Here is a 20,514-nt window from a genome sequence, read left to right on the forward strand (position 1 = left end):
CAGCTTGCATGTGTGAACAGGGCAGCTGCATGTCCTAAATTGTTCAGTTGAGCAGGGACTGTCTCCTTCATCCTACTCCCACCTGCTTCTACCACTCACTTTTGTAATGTGTCATCCACTCTTACCCACACCTGAAGCATGTGTGTCCACTGGTGTATCTTTAGCACAGCAAGGGGAGCATTAAACTTCTTGTGTGTTTTATGAATTGGATATAACGTTTGAGCAATTTGGTGAGTTTTCATGGCACAGAAGCTGTGAAATCATTTTCCTCCCATGAATCCTTACAATTCTGAAGAAGTCTTGAATTGAATGTTTGAAATTTTAGGCCATAAAAGTCTGTGCAAAATCTTACAGGTGCATCTCAAAAAGTTAGAATATCACCAAAATGTTGATATTTTTGGTAATCCCATTCAAAAAGTGTAACTCATACATTATATAGATTAAATACACATAGGCTGATACATTTCAAATGTTTGTTTCTTAAAATTTTTATGAATATGGCTTACAGCTGAAGAAAACTCAGTAGCTTAAAAATTGGAATATTGTGAAAAAGTTCACTTTTGGAGACTGATGGTGTCGCACTCTGATCAGCTAATTAACTCCAAACACCTGCAAAGGTTTCCTGAGCCTTTCAGTGGTCTCTCAGTGTGGATCAGTAGATACACAATCATGGGGAAGACTGCTGACTGGACAGATTTTTGTCTGAATTGCTCTCATGCTGCCTTTTTTAATCTGCTCTTACCTGGCCACACTCTGTTGCTCCCTCTAAAAGCTGCTCTTGCTGCCCTCCTCCACCCCAGCTCCTTCTTTATTCTGCTCCTGACTTGATCAGTGTGACTCTGTTGTCCCTGATGCCTGCTCTGCTTTAAGTTTTTTTTTTTTTTGCTTCCTGAATAACCTAGCCATTTAGGCATACTCAATCACTTTGCATCTAAATCTACATTATTTTGAATTTTTAAAACTTTAACATACCTCACCTTTTTGATATTAAAGTGTCCCGAACATCCTTGTATATTTTTGTTTGTGGCCCCTGCTTTAAATGGTCTCTCAGTCTGGATCAGTAGCTACACAATCATGGGGACGACTGCTGACTAGACAGATGTCCAGAAGAATCACAGACACCCTGCACGAGGAGGCTAAGACACAAAAGTTCATTGCCAAAGAAGGTGGCTGTTCTCAGAGTGTTGTATCCAAGCACATTAATGGAAGGTTGAAGGGATATGTGGTTAAAAAAGGTGAATAAGCAACAGGCATAACAGCAGCCTTGAGAGGATTGTGGAACAAAGCCCGTTTAAGAGTTTAGGAGAGTTTCACAAGGAGCTGGAGTCAGTGCTTCAAGAGCCACCACGCACAGACGGATCCAGGACATGGACTACAACTGTTGCTTTCTTGAACCAGAGATAATGTCAGAGGTGTCTTACCTGGGCTAAGGACATAAAGGACTGGACTGTTGCTCAGTGGTCCAAAGTCCTCTTTTCAGTTGAAAGTAAATTTTGCATTTTATTTGGAAATCAAAGTCCTGGAGTCTTGAGGAAAAGATAAGAGGCACAGAGTCTAAGTTGCCTGAGGTCCAGTGTAAAGTTTCCACAGTCAGTGAGGGTTTGGGGAGCCATGTTGTCTGCTGGTGTTGGTCCACTGTGTTTTATCAGGTCCAAGGTCAGCGCAGTCGTCTACCAGGAAGTTTTAGAGCACTTCATGCTTCCTTCTGCTAAACCAGCTTTATGGAGATGCTGATTTCATTTTTCAGCAGGACCTGGCACCTGCCCACACTGCCAATAGCATGAATACCTGGTTTAAGGACCATGGTATCCCTGTGCTTGACTGGCCAGAAAACTGGCCTGATCTAAACCACAAAGAGAATCTATGGGCAACTGTGAAGAGGACCATGAGGGACACCAGAAAACTGAAGGCCATTATCAGAGCAACCTGGGCTTCCCAAAGCTCTTTTAGCATCTTTGCTAACATTAGCAACATTGGCTATCATGGCTTGATCCCGTGTTGTTGTTAGCATCTTTGCTAACATTAGCAAAATTAGCTATCGTGGCTTGGCCCTGTGTTGTTGTTAGTGTCTTTGCTAACATTAGCAACATTAGCTATCATGGTTTGATCCTGTGCATAGACTGTAGAAAGAATTGGACAAACCCCGTGTGACGTCAGTTGTCTGCTTACAATAGGTGGACTCAAACGGCTCTTGAAGCCAATCTGTGGAGGCTTCCATATTGAAATCGCGGTCTTAACCAAACTTGCGTCTTTGCTAACATTAGCTATCATGGCTTGATCCCATGTTGTTGTTAGCGTCTTTGCTAACATTGGACTCGTTGTGCTTCGGTGTAAAGACAGTTCATCACCGCAGTATGTACACACAACTTTTGTTTCATCCAGACTTTTCTTAGGCAGCTTTTTAAATCGGAATTGGTGGTGAAGCAGACCTGGGTCTGTCTCCTCACTCATCACTGCTGGCTGTGTTTGACCCGCCTTTAACTTTTTCACCCCAGACATCCGTGCAGGAAGACTACAGGAGGAAGTTGTGTTCAACCTTAGTGATATGATTGAATTGCGTTAACATTTTTTTAACGTGTTAAGCTTTCCTGATTAATCACAAGCGTTAACACAACTGTATTAACAGGCCTAGTTGTCATCTTTAACTTTTGACCTTTTGCCATCCAAAATGTGTTGTTAATTTTTCTCAGTTCAGGTCTTTAAAAGATCTTAAAAACTAAAAGATGAAATGGTGCATTGACGTGAGCTTGTAAGGCACTTTTCTAATCATCTGAATACTCAAAGCGCTTTTACACAGCAGAGCATACCCACCCATTCGTACCCTTTCACTCCATTCACTCACACAGTCATACACTGATGGAAGAGTTTACTGTGGGGAATTTGCCATCAGTATTAGCTAATCCCATACAAATGCATCCATACCCATTTACACACTACTGGCAAAGCAATGGAGCAAATCGGAGTGAAGCGTGTTGCCTAAGAACCCAGCTACATGTGCCTGCAGGAGCCCTGAGGCTTATATTTGATTTGTTAAATGTGCAGGAACCCTGTACTACAAACATCACACTGTGTGGCTGAAAGGGAGCTGACAGATGCTCCACACTCAAACACACATGTGAAGCATGTGAAGCAACAAATAGAAAGAATATTTAAATGCTAATGTCTTTGGAAATATCTGCACAGCAAAATGTAATTTCTCTATAATGTGCTAAATTTGTGCAGACGTGCTTAATTAATTAAAGGTGAGCTTACTTTAGAGAGGACTGAGTATGTTTTTTGTCTCATTCCAGACATGCCTGAATTGTGTTTGCTGTTTATGTAAACTCTTCGCTTTTATTTCCACAAAGAAGGCCCGTTTTCTAACCATCTTTTGTTATTTTCATGTGTAAATGTAAATTCCGTCCAGTGTCTTAACTCGCCTTGCTGTTTCTCAGTGCTGCCACAACAAACACCAGTTTTCTTGCTACATCATTTGTTCATTCTACCACAATTTCCACTAGCTATCTGGGATTTTTGTGACCATCCGCTTCCACCCACTGCCACAGAAAAACTGCCAGTTCTGTGTGATTAGTGCAACTCCAAATGCAGCCTTCTACTGTGGAACAAGAAATTAGGCTAGAAACTACCCAAAAAGTCCTCTTTTTGAAAGAAAAACATACCCTTTCCACTCGGCTGGCTACTGGCCTGAAAGCGTAGATTGGCTGACTGGTTTCTAACTCAAGCTGCCAAAGATTCAAAAGCTGTCACATGCTCTGAGGAATAGAGACCCAGGGTTAGTGTGCCTCCATCACTGAGCCTAAACAGTCAACTGGAATAATGAAAATGCTCTGCACTTCAGCATTGCTCCAAAGTTATTATATGGCTGATGAAACAGGGGAAAGTCTCTCAGAATTTAAAAACCCTTCAGGATATGTTTGAAATGTTTAATTGTTTGTTTGTTTCAAACCCAAAAGAGACTCCATAATGTCAAAGACGTCAACTTAATAAGCAGAAAACTAATTTTCTGCTAATCCATCTTAGATCAGATATTCCCTTTTATTCTCTCTGATATGAAAGCCAAAAATGTGTGCCTTCCCCTTTTGTTTGATGCTATTAAATATGTTTGTAGTTATGATTTGTAATAAAACTTCAAAGCTCACATCAAATTGATATTAGTCAGTATTTTATTAAACTGGAAAGTTGACATAATGAGTGTGCTGGAGAGCATGCAATAAAGCATCGCAGTTCACCACAATGATGGATGGTTTGTCATGGAAGTGCTTTTCTATATTAAGGAGATTTGAACAAAAATAAGAGAGGAGTCTGTGCCTCAGCTGATGGACTATGTGAACATTTTCGTCTCAGAACACAGACAGGCCACAGTATGAAGGGAAAAATGTCTGCTGCACATGGTCAGTTCACTAATTCTTGCAGGGTGCAAACGTTCTGACATGATGACACAGCAGATGTTTTCCGCAGCGTAACTTGAAATGGTTCGCCCATGCAAAGTTGGCAGTTCCTCATTGGTGGGGCTTATTTGATGCATTATTTAAAGCTCATATGACACCACAATAGACAGTGCTTAACAGATCTATTAGACCTGCCATTGTTTCTATGGACTCTTCCTCAGTCTTTTTTGTTATTGAGTTCCAAAAGTTTCTATCTGTTTCCACAGACTTTCTTTAGATGAAACTTTGGTGCGATCAATCGTCTAAATCCCAAATTTGTTTCAATAGGATTCAAATCAGACTTTGACTTGGCCAGTCCATCAGTTCCAGTCCTCCAGATTCCTTTTTCTCGGTCCAATAGTCTCTGCTGTCCTAATGTTTAAGTATGCCTGGGGTCATTGTCTTGTAGGTATATGAGCCCACGACCAATCCATTCCATGATGCACTAAGATGTTGTGGTAGACATTCTTGTTCATGATACTGTTGATTTTGACTAGTTTGCCCATGCAGTTTCCACACATGGAACTCTATAAGGGAATCTCCACTGTGTTTCACTGCGGGTGCATCTGGCATTTCAAATGTTCGAACTTGGACTCATCCGTCCAGAGTACCCTCTTCCAGTCATCAACAGTCCAGTATTTGTGCTCCTTGGCAAATGTGAGATGTTTCTGGATGTTTGCCGGCCCCAATAATGGCTTCTAAGCAAATACAGTGCTGTGAAAAAGTATTTGCCCCCTTTCTGATTCCTGATATTTTTGCGTATTTATCACACTTCAGTGTTTCAGATCTTCAAACCAATTTTAATATCTCACGAAGACAACCCAGGTAAATAGAAAAGGCAGTTTCTAAATGATGATTTTTTTTATTAAGGGAAAAAACATCCTCTGTGAAAAAGTAATTACCCCCTGAACCTAATAGCTGGTTGTTCCACCCTTGGCAGCAATAACTGAAATCAAGCGTTTGTGATAACTGGTGATGAGTCTTTCTCATCGCTGTGGAGAATTTTGGCCCATTCTTCTTCACAGAACTGTTTTAACTCAGCCATATTAGAGGGTTGTCCAGCATGAGCTGCCCATTTAAGGTCACACCACAGCATCTCATTGGACTTGAGTGCGGACTTTGACTAGGCCACTCCAAAACCTTAATTTTGTCTATTTTGAGCCCCTCAGAGGTGGACTTGCTGGTATATTTCAGGTCGTTGTCCTGCTGCATAACCCAAGAGCACTTGAGCTTGATGGCACAAACTGATGGCCGGACGTTGGCCTTCAGGATTTTCTGGTAGACAGCAGAATTCATTGTTCCATCAATCACAGCAAGTGGTCCAGGTCCAGGACTACTTAATGAATCTTCTACAGCAGATTGCTCAATCAATAACTGAATTAGGCTGGTATGGCTAACATTAAGGCAGTAAAAACATAAATTTTAGCATATTTTTTTTGTCATTTAGTTCCCAAATGGTGGAGTGAGGCATGTCTAGGTGTTTGGATTTCAACAACCACATCATACAACAACTACAGATATGATGTTGCATGAATACGAAGATAGTATACCTCAAGATTCTGTTTGATTTTTGTGTGCTTTGAGAAAAAAGTTTGAAAATTGCTGGTCTATGCCCCCCCCAGTGCAAGACTGACAATAGCATGCGGAAGGACTATTTAAGAAACCATTCATTTATTGTTTTGTTTTATTTATGTTAATTTTAGTTTAAGTGATGCATATTTGCCAATATCATTTTATTAGTTTTATTTAAGTAGGACAATAATCACCTTAAACGACCAATTTTTGTCCTCTCAATTGTGTCACTACACCAGCAGTCGTGTATTAGAAATATGATTCAAAAAATACCCAATGATTGTCATTTTGTATTATTAAATCTAAAAGTAGTTTTATTACATAAAGTCTTTTTTGTGTGTTTCAGTGTTTGCTCATGTAGAATCAGGCGTTTGTGTTGATCATGACAGGCTAATGGTTGGGAAAGAGGAACTCGAAATAAATGGAAGACTGAAATATAAAGCAGCTCTGAAATATGACAGAGTAATTTTACATCCCTTCAATAGTGAGACGTTAAAATTATTCTAGAGACAGGTAGATGGTGACTTAAACTGCTCTCCTCACTTAAACACATTTAAGTGAGGAGAGCAAAAGCTTTCTGGGGACCAGCCACACTAGGGGCCGAATGAATCCTTATGAATTATGCTGTAATATCTAAACTTTTTGTTTTCTGGATAGTAATGACTCTTATTAAAGCAAAAACAGTCTTTTTTTTATTACTCATTTGTATATAGCCATCTTAAAAGTGTAAATCCATTTTCCTTAACAGAATAAAAATGGGATAAAAGTGTGAAAATTGGATAGAAGTGGCAAAAAATGGGTTAAAGTGGCTAAAACGAGCATAAAAAGTAGTAAAAATGATGAACAGTGGCATTATTGGCTTAAAAGTGGCAGAATTTGGTAGAGAAAGTGGTAAAGTTAGATTATAAAGTGGCATGAATGGGTTGAAAGGGGCAACAATGGGTGGAAAATATGAAATGGGATTTAAAATGTGGGAAAAATTGGTCTAAACTGGTAAAAATGGGTCAACTTTGGCAGAAATGGTTTAAACTGGCAAGAAAAGGCAAAACAATTGGCCAATGGGTGTAAAAAATGGTCAGTATGGGTTAATTGTGGCAATTATGGTTCAACAGAGGCAACAATAAGTGCAAAGAGGAAAGAGTTTGTTTTGGAGTAGCAGATAATTGGGGAGAGGAAGTATAGAAAATGGCCTAAATTTTAAGAAATGCGTAGAAAAGATGGCAAATTGAGATTAAAAAGTGGCAAAATTGGTGGGAAAAAGTCATGAAAACAGGTTTAAATGTGGCAAAACTGATGTAAAGTGGCAAAATTTGGTAATAAGAGGCAAAATGTGCAGAAATAAATATGTGAGCCAAAAGGATGGGAGGGCCCAGTCTTTGGTCAGGATTTTTCTAAACCTCACTTTGGTTTCAGTGTTAATCTCACCAAATGAATGTGTTTTATTTTACATATAACCACTTTCATGCATATCTTTTCCAAAAAAAAAAGATAAAAACACAATTTGATATCATATAAAAATTATTCTTCGTTTTTTTAGGGCATATGGTGACCCCTTCTTAGTGTCCATGTTGAGAACCACTGCTTTAGAGTAGTCAATGTACAGCTTGTATCCATCACAACAGCATGGCTTCACAGTAAAAGAGTCCAGGTGCTGAACTGGCCTGCCTGCAGTCCAGACCTTTCACCAATAGAAAACATTAAAACAATAAAGTGATGTGGGAATTGCAACCTTCTCTCGCTCGCGTGTCAAACCCTGGCCATTATTCATGTATTGCACAAGTTTGCTGTCTGACTCTTTTTTTCTTCCCAGCTTCACCATCCTCTGTTTGTCAGCCTCAGCCATTATATCACACAGTATCAAGACAGGCTAAGTGGCTGGTGTGTCAACTACTGCTGTGAGGTAGATGCCATACTCCCTGTTGTAAGGAATTGTACCATTTAATTAACTTTGCACTGTTATGGAAAGAGTACTTTTTTTCCATCATGGGTTCAGAAGACCAAATCTTTGATTTACCATCCGGTCTGTGATGCTTTTACAAACAAATAAAATAAAATTAACCCACATTTTTGACTCAACTACAGAAGCAAGTGGGCACACCTTTTCTTCCTAATGCATTGTGACCTCAGTGTAAGGATTTTATCAAAGTTGTGTTGTGGATGGTGACAGCAGAGACAAAGAGCTTCTTCCTATTGTGAAGCTCTGTGGAGCAGCACGGCTGGGTGAACTCTGTCTTCACATTCCCTCATTATCTGGTGGCCAAAGCTGCGTGCATAGTTTTGTCCTCTGAGTTTGGAAGGATTTACAAAACTTTGAAAAAAATAACCGTCACCCTGTTAAGCTTCAAAATAGTGGTATCTATTTGAGAAATGGCAAACACCTAAGAGGCTTGAAGCCTCATATCAGTGAGTGGCCTCTTGAACTAAGCAAGCCACTCCTTGGCTTCATCAGAAGTGACTTTTGAATATTGTCCAACTGCATGCAGTGCTTTGAGAAAATGTCAATCAGACAGAGCAGCACTGAGCCTTTGGACAGCTGGATACCTTGTTATTAGTCTTTCTGTTGTGAATGAGAGAGCTGCTCCTCATTTTGGGCCACCTCTACTGATAAGCCTATTGAGCACAGTAGATTTTTTTTTAGGTGTGTATGCTGCAGATATTTTTGCCTTTTTCTGTCTTTTTTCAGACATCATTAATGCCATACAACCTTCAAATCTGTCATTTCCTTTAAAACCGTGTTTGTAGTGCAATTCTCAGATTATTCAAATTAAATGAAAAGGAATGAGCTTGTAAAACTCTTTTCTAGTTGTCTGATTACTTAAAACAGCAGAGGTGACAACTCTATGGCCAGCTGATTAATAGGGAGACATCCCTTTTAAGAAATGTTCAATTTATATCTGGAAAATGTGCCAAAGGAATCTACCAGTGAGAGGATAGGTGGATTAGAGGGTCACTTACATAAAGAAGATGGTCCTCATTATATCCCATATGACTTCTAACCCTTACCTTGTGTTTGTGCCTCCATAGGAAGCTGGCAAAGTCCACCCTTGTACTTGTGCTGGTGTTTGGCATCCACTACATAATCTTTGTCGGGATGCCTCATACTCTGCAGGGCCTGAGCTGGGAAGTCCGGATGTATTGTGAACTCTTCTTCAACTCCTTCCAGGTACCCTCAGATTCCTTCTTTATGATGTTTGATTTAATGAAGGCAGGTAGTCTGAAGATTAAAAGTTAACTTAACTGTCACGTTGCACAATTTAATGAACCTACAATCAAAAATGTCAAATTCAGTGTTTGTATGGTAAAACAAAAAGAAGAACTTTTCTCTTTTAATAACACATGAAAAAGAAATGCAAATGAACCACGGTATGTCATCTTTCACTTTGGTGTGACTCATTGTTGGATTAACCCCAGTCAACCTCTTTAAATGACTGTCAGAGCCAAAGTCGAGATTACTCTACATCATTTAGTCAAGCAGCCACTTAATGAGGCTGATTCATAATTCTGCTCTGCCTGCATTTAAATGAGCATTTCCAACAGTGTAAGTGGGTTCGACCTTTTCTTTAAATAAAGTTTATGAGGCCTTCTTATCACAGCCTGTGTATGACTATCACACAAGCCTCTTTCACACAAGCATTCTGAGAAAGAGGGCCAATCCCAGACTTTACCAAAGTTCCTTTTTTTCAACTTCCCCTTTAAGTGTGAAGCTTTTCAAGAGAGAGATGTTAGTGGGTGATGGGCCTGAACGTGTTGGGCCAGCGCTGTTGCCTCACTGCAGCTAGGTTCCTGGTTCAAATCCTGGTCAGATAGCACCTTTCTATGTGGAGTTTGCATGTTCTCCCTGTGCATTCGTGGGTTCATTCCAGGCACTTCCACGTCCTCCCAAAGACCCAAAACCGGCTCCTCAGGTTAACTGGCGGTAGAAAGAAAAAGCTGAAGTGTTTAGGCTCTGGGTCCAGCTGCAGCAGAAGAAGGCTTTGTGGAAGTGCCATCATGTTTGGGCAGATATTTTGGAGACATTTGATGATGTGCAGTTTAACACGTTTAATTGTCTAAGTGTAATTCTGTGTATTGGCAAAACTCATTCTAATACTAACCTGAAACACCTGACTGATTCACATATCCTTCACATGAGATATATCTCACATCCTTATGGGTTATCTCCCTTTGAAATTGTTTGGGAAGGTCACCTCTCTTACTAACGCCCCTCTACCCTGATTGCTCAGTTTTGCCAGGCAACCAACTCTTGGTAGAGTCGTTCTTGTGCAAAATGTCTTCCATTTAAGGATTATGGAGTACACTGTGCTCTTGTGAACTTTCTGAATTTTTTTGTAGCCTTTCCCAGGTCTGTGCCTTGCAAAAATCCTGTCTCTTAGCTCTGGGGGCAGTTCCTTTGATGGCTTGGGTTTGCTCTGATATTCGTTGTCAGCTGTGAGGTCTTTTAGAGAGAGGTGTGTGCCTTTATAATACACATCCAATCTGTTTAAATTCATGTGTTTTTGCAAAAGGTTTGAATACTTTACTAAACATGATATTTCAGCTCTAATTTTTAATACATTTGCAAAAAAAATTAAAATTCAGTTTTTTTACTTTGCCTTTATGTGGTACTGGGTGAAGATTATTGAGGAAAAAAGGATTTTTTTGGACTGTAGCATCAGGCTGCAACATAAAGTTGAAAAAGTGAAGGGCGTCTGTATGCATTGTATATAAAGAAACACACTGCACATGTACAGCACATAACAGTAAGTTATTGAAATGCAATTGCATCCCTCTGTCTTTCTGTCCCTGCAGTGATTGTGATCTTCTTGAATGCGCTTTGCAAAATCATTGAACCTATAGTCAGCTTTTTGTGAAGGCTTTCCATGCCCACAGTGCACTGTAGGAAAACGTTGTTTACAGTGAAGAGTGACATTTTAGAGGACTGTTAAATAAAGAACCACAATTACAGTTATTAAAGTGATTATACTGTTCATTTTGAGTAATTTAGATCTCTAAAGGCAGATCGTTGTAGCAGCAGGTGCATGCTGTGCTAGGGCGATACTTTCTGCTTTCAGAAAAGATGACAGGCATAGATAATGGTTAGTCTATGCGCTGAGCATTCCAGCAGTAAGAAATAAATCTCCTTACCACCTGTGTGTGTTGTACCAAAATTCTCACTGTGCGTGTACAGAATAACACCACTTTGGCATATTTGGCGTCTTGGGAAAAAGCAGTTGTATCGTTATTAAATCATTCTTTTATTCTATAAGCAAGGCAAAAACGCTCTTATTCGTAAAATAAATGAGAAGCTCACACAATCACTTGAGGAGTGGAGACAAACTTTCTTTTATTCTAAACTTTTCATCAGCAGTCAGTTTGAGCACAACAGACACACTGCTGGCATTTTCTGCTGTGTATGTCTATCCTTATTCCTGGGGCCTCTACTGTCCATATGATGGGTGGAACTTCCAGTAATATATTGATCTCTTTGTACTAAAAACTAGATGTTGTGAAATATGTGCCTTTAACAGCTGTTGTGTTTTAAACATGCTGTTGACTGTCTGAAGTTTCAGTTCAGCTTAAATATATGTTGTCTTTCTCAGGCCTGCCCACAGGATTGACAAATAACAAACAGAGAATGGACCCTGCACAGTTGTGATTTATTGATTATATCAACTAGATAATAATAGGAGGCTGGGGTTGGTACAGGCTTTGGTTGGTAATAATACCAACCGAAGCCTGTGCATATCAAAATCGTAATTGTGATACGTAGCAAATGTATGTATTGTTGTATGTAATGTGTCATTCCTGTACATGGAGAGGAAAGTGAACCAAATAAATAAATAATGCGGTCGAGACATAGAAAAACACAGCATCTTCTTCTCAGTCTTCACGTGTGTAATGGCAGTTAGCAAAGAGAGACACAGGACACGAGACAGGAAGTGATGCATTACGCTCACTGTACATCAGCACGTCAGCCGTATCAGTGGATGGGGACCTGAGGGGGACCACCAAGATGCGTAAAAACTGAATGTTGCTACATCCAGACAGACATCCAGACAGACGTCCAGACAGACATCTAGACAGACATCCAGACAGACGTCCAGACAGACGTCCAGACAGACATCCAGACAGACGTCCAGACAGACGTCCAGACCGACATCCAGACAGACATCCAGACAGACGTCCAGACCGACATCCAGACAGACGTCCAGACCGACATCCAGATGGACTTCCAGACAGACGTCCGGACAGACATCCAGACAGACATCCAGACAGACGTCCAGACCGACATCCAGATGGACTTCCAGACAGACGTCCAGACAGACATCCAGACAGACATCCAGACAGACGTCCAGACCAACATCCAGATGGACTTCCAGACAGACGTCCGGACAGACGTCCATACAGACATCCAGACAGACGTCCAGACAGACATCCAGATGGACTTCCAGACAGACGTCCGGACAGACGTCCATACAGACATCCAGACAGACGTCCAGACCAACATCCAGATGGACTTCCAGACAGACGTCCGGACAGACGTCCATACAGACATCCAGACAGACGTCCAGACCAACATCCAGATGGACTTCCAGACAGACGTCCGGACAGACGTCCATACAGACATCCAGACAGACGTCCAGACAGACATCCAGACAGACATCCAGACAGACGTCCAGACCGACATCCAGATGGACTTCCAGACAGACGTCCAGACAGACGTCCGGACAGACGTCCATACAGACATCCAGACAGACGTCCAGACCGACATCCAGATGGACTTCCGGACAGACGTCCAGACAGATGTCCAGACAGACATCTAGACAGACACCTAGACAGACATCCAGACAGACATCCAGACCGACATCCAGATGGACTTCCAGACAGACATCCGGACAGCTCTCCAATTATAGTACTAAGATGCATTGGTGTTGAATCAGTAGCATTGGTGTAAGCATCATGGCCACATTTGTATCCACATTTAGTCAATTTTTGCTTCATTTTATTATTTATTTAATTTTATTTAACCAGGAAAATCCCCTTGAGATCAGTGATTAAAAGGTATGAAATGTAACACTTATAGACACTGATCAAACAAATCCAGAATCACAGAGTACAAAGTAATTTTAGCTTTCATTTTAACTGCTTTTCACCTTTTTTTGCAACCCATTTTTCCATGTAAAACCCATTTTTACCACTTTCAGCTTATTTATGCTGCTGTTAAACCCCTTTTCGCCACTTTGGACCAATTTTTGCCACATTTTAACTTCTCGACACCTTTTTTATCACCCATTTTGAAGCATTTTCCTTTCATAACCCATATGTGCTGTTCTATCACATTTTTTTAAACTTTTTCTTGCCACTCTTGAACCACTTTTCACCCCTTATTTCTGCTAATTTTTAACACTTTGAATCAATTTTTACCAATTATTTGCCTTTATTTTGCAATTAATTATTTTTCCCTCAGAGTTTTTCAGTTCAGTCTACTTTATTCTCTGGTATCCTGACGTTAGCTCACATCATGGCATAGCAGTGGTTCCCAGCCTGGTGTCCAGGCCATAGATCTTAATTGTGAATATATATTTTTAAATTTGATTATTAGAAAAGTATTGACGGTATATTAGGGCCATCCGAGAAGATTAAAAAATAAAGAGGATCCATTATTTTCTGAGAAAAAGGTGAATTTTTTTGTAAATAAATATTTGAGTTTATAAGGTTGGTTATTTACCAAAATCCAAACTAGAATTTCAGAGTTTAAAAAGTCTTTGTCATTGGCAGAGAAGTTTTGATACATTTTTCATGGTTATAACCCACATGCTCAGCTCTGCTGCTCATCCCACAAATGCATGTTCCCTACAAATGTGGAACCATATAAAAGAGAAATAAACAGGCTTTATCAAGGTATAGGATTTATTGCCAAAAGGTATTGTTACAGCATCTACCAAACACAAATGTCCTTTTTTGTAATGAGCTGACAATGTGTATGTTATCTGATGTAGTTTCTTCATACTGTCCTCTCATTCCTCAATAGCAGAAGGCAAAGGAGTAATTACAGTGTCCCTTTTGAGCTCTTATAGATGATATTCATATGTTATTTTTTTAAATCTATGAATCACTCTAATAATCAGGACTAGCATCTCATTGCTATGGAAACAGCTTTGGCAGAAGGCACTGTCTGTCACACCTAGTGTTCACACAAAGTACCATGGGGGCTAGTAATAAAGAGGATGCTTTTAACACTGCTGTCATCAGGAAGCTCTCAGCAGTGGTAATGTATGTCTGACACAATAACATACTGTCTGTACTGTCTAAGGAACAGTAAAGCTCAGTCTGGCTTGTTTTCGTTGAAGGTGGGTGTTCGAGTGCACTTTAGATCCCTCATTCCCAGAAAGCACATGTATAGAGCACTAATGAGAGTGACTGTGAATGAACTGCTGGGACTGCAAAAATAAATTTGTTTCTCTAGCATCAGCTCCCACTCTGTAGATGACACTAAAAGATTTGCTTTTCCTTTCAGGGCTTCTTTGTGTCCATCATCTACTGCTACTGTAACGGAGAGGTGAGTGTTTCGTTTTTGTTTTCTGAAAGGTATCAACCCAAAAAAGATGCACAACAAGCTTCATCCTAAAGTTTACACATGTTTTGGCACTTTAAGAAACTTTCCCTTATTAAATGGATTTTTAAGTGTGTAAACCAACTTACTCCTGAGACAATCTGTCAACTGGTTAAAAACCCTCTGAGGACAAAGGCACGTTTTATTCAAAGTTAAATTACTTTGAACCATTAATTGGTGGCACTTACTTGTTTTGCCGCATACCAGATGCCTTTTATCAGGTCATTGGACTTTGTGATGTGAGGCTTGCATGAAGCTGCTCAGCCATGGAAACTCATTCATGAAGCTTCTGCTGCACAGTTTTTGTGTTTAGATTAATGCCAGTAGAAGTTTGGAACAATTCAGTGCACCATGCGCCTTAGTAGTCGCTGACCCCACACTGGGTGATGGTCTTCTGCCTCAAACGACCCATTTTGTATCACAAAGGTTTGCAAATGAAGGCTGTATGGCTAGGTGTTATACAGCTGTGGCAACAGGTCTGATTAAAACACCTGAATTCAGTAATTAACAGGTATGACCACATACTTTTGTCCATATAGTGTATTTGAAAAATCATTCACCTCAATTGTGTGAAAAGCCAGGCAACAAATAAGCAAATACCTGCCTGACCCATCAAACTCCAGCAGCTAGTAGTGTAAGTACACTACTAATAGTGTTAATATGACAGGTTTGATAGCAATAAAAAATCATTTGAAGTCCATTAGGGTCTTCATCATACTTTGTTGCCTGAGCACTCATTAGCATAAGAAGATACGCATAAAAAAGCAATGGGCAAACATAACTCACCTTCTGTTCACCAGAGTGTCACAAAACTCGACAATTTTGTCGGGTCCACAACTCATTTAGTTCCAAGCTTGATTTCTCCCAAAACAGGACTTATGTGAGCAACTGTGCTCACATAAGTCCTGATGAACCAGGCCAAAGAGGAAACACCTTGTTTCAGAACAACCTCTAGAGATAATCCAGACAACAGCACAAGAGTCAACTGACCTTCCAGAACTTTCTCAGAGTTTCTGCTTCAAGTAAGAATCTTTATTTGCCAAAGACTGTGCAAAACTGTCATCATATCACTAGAAGAAGCAGTGCTAACCACAAACCAGCTCCCTTCTGCTCATGCTATGGCTCCAGATGACACCCCCAGCACTTTTCATTGCCCACTGCAGGGGTATTTTGATGCAGTTTTGTACAACTAAAAAGATGGAAAAGTGTTGTCCATATTTATGTACAGTTTGTGGGTTTGCATCAAATTTTTCCTAGCCGCTGAAAAAGACAATTATGTTTTATGTTCATTTTCTGCCCTCACAAATGAAATAAAAGTGATGACGACATATCAGTCTGGCTCCCTTCACTTTCAGACATACTGCATTCACCCCTTTAACCAGCAATCCAAATGAAACCCATTCTGCTGGATGTGTCTAAAACAAGTCTCTTCTTTGTGCCTAATCCTTTCATCTTTGGAGGCCTTTTGGTGCGTCTTATTTATGGCACCCGAAACACAACTCATTATTTTCTTTTCCATTGACCATAAGCTTCCCAAGGATTCTTTAACTCATCACTGAACCAAATGAACTAATCAGTATTCTTGAAATCCCTGTTCTGGAGTTCTATTCAGCATTTTAAAGCATTGGTTGTTGTTTGTATACAGTTAAATAAAAGTAAGGTCTTTGCACTGCCAGATCTCTCAAAGCAGGCTTCAAATAGGTGCACATATTGACCCACGCAGAACATTTCCAACCAATTATCAACAGGTAGAGTTTGTGTGCTTCTCTAAGACCTCTGCCAGCTGCTCTCTCTCACAGCCTCACCCACGGGGAATCGGCCGTGTCATGATGGCAATCAAAATTGCTTCCTGTTATTGAGGCTATTTGACCTTCTGAGGCCACACTCCCTCTACACAGCTTTTAAAGAGCTAGTTTTTTACCCGGGCACAATTTAGAGGGACAGGAGTGTAGGACTGATTTTTTAATTTGTTTTTTTCTCATTATTTCCTATCAATAGATCACTCCTTTATTAAGTGGTGATGAATTCATGCATGTCTGCTCTGGGACTGACAAAATTTGATTTGTGCGACACTTGTGAACTTCAGCATTAGTTTATGCAGGGCATGGTAGTCATACGCCCAGCCATAATCAGCTGACAGCCACCTGATCCCAATTGTCGCCTCCCAGCTCCCACACCTTCCCTCAACACAGCATTGTACTTATAGATAACATACTTTTCACGGATCCCTGCTTGCATTACTGCTGATGCTCCAAACTGCTGCTGGCAAATCTTACTCTCCTCCACCCCAGCCTCCTCTTTTATAGCTTAAAACTGTTGCACCCTCATATTTGGATTCATGCACAATGGATTATAACTGAATTTGAACTAATTTTATTGTATTGAATAAGCATTGTCATGAATTTATCTGTAGGGGTTGTTATCCATGCACTCCCTGGAAGGTCGAAGCATGCTGCTTGACTAACCTAGGGAGCATCTTTTTAACAGAGCTTTCTCTGCCATGTGAAACTGGAGATCCATTTTGCAGTAAAATGGTTAAATATATGACAAGAGTGATCCTGAATGAAATATAGTAGTTTAAACAAAGGTATCTTGATAAGATGAGTGAATTGAGAGTTAGGAGTTAAAGAATGGCAAAAAAAATGGGTTAAAGAGGCAAAAGAGGGGGGAAAAGTATCAAAAAATGGGTTGAAAGTGGTGAAATGATGCAAAAATAGCCGATGGCAAAGTGGGTAAAAGAGTGATAACATAGCAAAAATGGGTAAAAGTTGCACAAAATGTTGCAGAAATGGCAGAATGAAGCAGTGAAGTAATGAAAAGTGTGAAACATGACTTCATATTGGTGCTAAATCACAACTGTTGAGGGCCCATTCTCTGGGATTTTCAGGAGCCCAGCCAATTCTGTGGGCATAAGATAAGATGTACTTTATTGTCCCCAAGAGGAAATTTGCCTTGGGCATGCCTGTCTCCTTGTGGTCTACGGCATTATAGATTGGAATAGATCTCACTGTTAATGCATGCAAATGTCCTGTGTTTTGAAAGAAAATACAAATGGTAATAAAATAATATGTTAATCAGAACAAAATATGGATTTATTTTTTCTTTATTTGGAAGTCCAGCCCCCAGAGACTCTGGCAAGACTATATATGGCCCTTGTGCAAATGTACTTGATGACCCCTGCCTTAGAGTCTTTACACACTGAGTTTTTTTTTTTTAATTGCTGCACATTAATAAATGATACCATGTATTTCTTTAAAGTTTGTGTTGTTTTGCATCGATACAAGTCACTGAAATGGGTGACTGACCATTCATCACAGAGGCTGCAGCTCCCTCTCTCACCCTTACACTGAAGCTTCTCTTTAAATATCATTCTTGCCCATTAATTATGGGGATATTAACCATGACACATACTAGACAAAGGCCAAAGTTTTTACTCACAGCCACATAACAAAGAGAACTGATAAGCTAAGTCTCAGTTTACTTAAAAGTTGTTCTCCAACTCTCTAAACTAGCACAGTGCCATGAGACACAAGCTCATGGGCATAACCCCGATCCATTAAGGTCTTAGGCAGGGTGGATAAACCCATTGTTTAATCTCTTTTTGGAGGAGTGAAAAAGTCCTAGCATTTTCCTCATGGATTTGTTTTTCTTTGCATTATCAAACTTTTTAGCCTTGTACAGCATTTTTTGCAACAAATAGAAAAATAAGTGCACCAGATTTGGTGTGCACAGTTTTGCAAATGTGTTAATTTTTGCTTTCATTTACAACACATAAATTAATAATAAGCAAATAAACTCAGACCATCACGTTAGAAAAATATTTGAATTTTTGAATTTAATTGCACCAAGGATGACAATAAAACCAATAAATAAAACATTTTCAAGTAAACGTCTTTGTCGTAACTATTTCTACAGGTCCAGACGGAGATAAAGAAAACGTGGACCCGCTGGAACCTCGCCTTTGAGTGGGAGGGCCCGGTGGTCTGCGGTCGCTACCGTTACGGCAATGTGGTGGTCGGCCTCAACAACAACAGCACAAGCAGCCAGTCTCACCTGGCAGGGGCTGGCCCTTCAACACACTCCACCACACTTGTCTCGAGCCGTGTTTCTCGGAGTACAGGCCCTGTGATCAGCCTGCACGCCACACTGCCAGGATATGTGATCAGTAACTCAGATCCTTCCATACCTGAGGAGCCCGAGGACAGCGGGCCCAAGCAGGTGGACGATATCTCGCTAAAGGAAAATCTGCCCGTCCTCAATTCAAGTGCGACAGCTGAGGATGAGGAGGAAACTTTGTAGCAGTGGTCTGATGATGGAGATGAAGACGATGGAAATGTTTACAGGTTAAACTGTGCCAACCCAGTCATGTGATTCAAACTCCAAACAGGGTACCTAGGGAATCAAACATTGACTGTATGTGTTATGACTGAATGAATGAACAGCACAAAAAAGAGCATTTTTCTTGATAGTAAGAATTTTATAAAAGCAAAGCTACATGGTGGTGAAGCTGAACGCTATACGCACAATTGTTTCCATGCCACAGTGTTTCCTTTGATGCTGTAATGTGGCCAAATCATAAGTGTTCACACAGGGGATTTCACTGATAAATGAACAGCTAATTTTTTTTGAAGAATATTTAAGGGGCTTTTGCCCTTAGTTAGATAGGACAGATGAAGAGAGACAGGATATATGGGAAGAGAGAGTGCACCAGACAGACTGGCTCTTTACTCTAGTGCGGCTCTTTACTCTAGCATCTGTATAAGAATGCACGCCCCACTAACTAAGCTAAACCAGCACTGGGAGGCTAACAGTTTATCTACAAATATAATTCAGTGTTGGTGTTTGGCAGGGATGCACCGATCCAATCCCAGTATCTGACAAAAGTCAGATCCAGACTAAAATAGCTATAACAGGTATCACTGACAATCCATGAGGCAGATATGTAGCCTAGTTCTTTCCCTGATAGCATCAGCTTTTGGGCTAGATGTGGCATCTTTCTTACACCTTTGGCTGAGATGTGGCCAATCAGGAACCTGAATAACAGCATCTAGGGGTACCAGAAGCTCAAAACGAGAGTCAGTAGCAACAGAAGAATAAGCTGTTTGATATAGACACAGAAGATTTTGCCAATTTTTCATGGGCACAACCCTCATACTCAGCCTGCTGCTCATCCCACAAATGCACGTTCCTTAAAAATAAGGCACCATGTAAAGGGAAATAAACAGGCTTTCCAAATGTATACATTTCACTGGCATGAAGCATTGTTACAACAAAGACATAATCTACCAAACACACATTTCCATACTTTTTTGTGCTAAATTTACATATGGCATGTAGTTATGCCACATAATAGTTCAGAGGAGGAACCTCTTTTCCCACAGGTAGCTAGGTTTAAGCCCATAAAATCAAGTCCAGATGACCCTTTCAGCCCCAGGACAGGTCATGTCCAAACACTGGTTCTCCTAAGACACAGGCAGGATGTTTATAAGAGCCCTGAGGACCTTTAGTTACAAGCACTCATGATGGCACAGATGTCGATGTGTGGTAAAGACCTGGTCATACAGTTTGTTATGGCCCCCAGGACAATATAGATGTTTGAGTCAGGCCAATACAAGGTTATAAATAGCTTTCATCACACATAGCATGGAGGAATCTAGCAAGAAAGGCTTAGTAGTTTGGATGTATTTGAAGTTTGTTAGCCAGCAATGTCTACAACTATGACTGTGCAACGTTAACAAAGCTCATTTTTCAAGGTTTTAACAGGTTTTATTTGTTTTAACAAGTTTTACCAAAAAAAGAAGGCATACTAAGCAAAACTAGCCAGGTGAAGCAGTAAAACTTTGTTGGCTGCATAGCAAAGATGTAAGGAAATCCCTGTGATGTATTGAAAGGAACAAAACTCTTGCAACCACAGAACAGCTT

The 20,514-nt window shown here is 40.3% G+C and overlaps 1 protein-coding gene across 1 annotated transcript in view; it reads left to right on the plus strand.

Moving 5' to 3' along the window:
• pth2ra (parathyroid hormone 2 receptor a) overlaps positions 1–19,625 on the plus strand; it is a 205,870-nt gene extending 186,245 nt beyond the window's left edge. Inside the window, exons 12-14 of the mRNA XM_041807123.1 lie at positions 9,024–9,162; positions 14,497–14,538; positions 18,508–19,625. Coding sequence (XP_041663057.1) covers positions 9,024–9,162; positions 14,497–14,538; positions 18,508–18,891 — 565 coding nt within the window. The 3' untranslated portion in view covers positions 18,892–19,625. The remainder of the gene's footprint in view (positions 1–9,023; positions 9,163–14,496; positions 14,539–18,507) is intronic.
• The last annotated feature ends 889 nt before the right edge of the window (positions 19,626–20,514 follow it).

This window comes from Cheilinus undulatus, linkage group 15 (genome assembly GCF_018320785.1).
Source record: "Cheilinus undulatus linkage group 15, ASM1832078v1, whole genome shotgun sequence".
Lineage (NCBI taxonomy): Eukaryota > Metazoa > Chordata > Actinopteri > Labriformes > Labridae > Cheilinus > Cheilinus undulatus.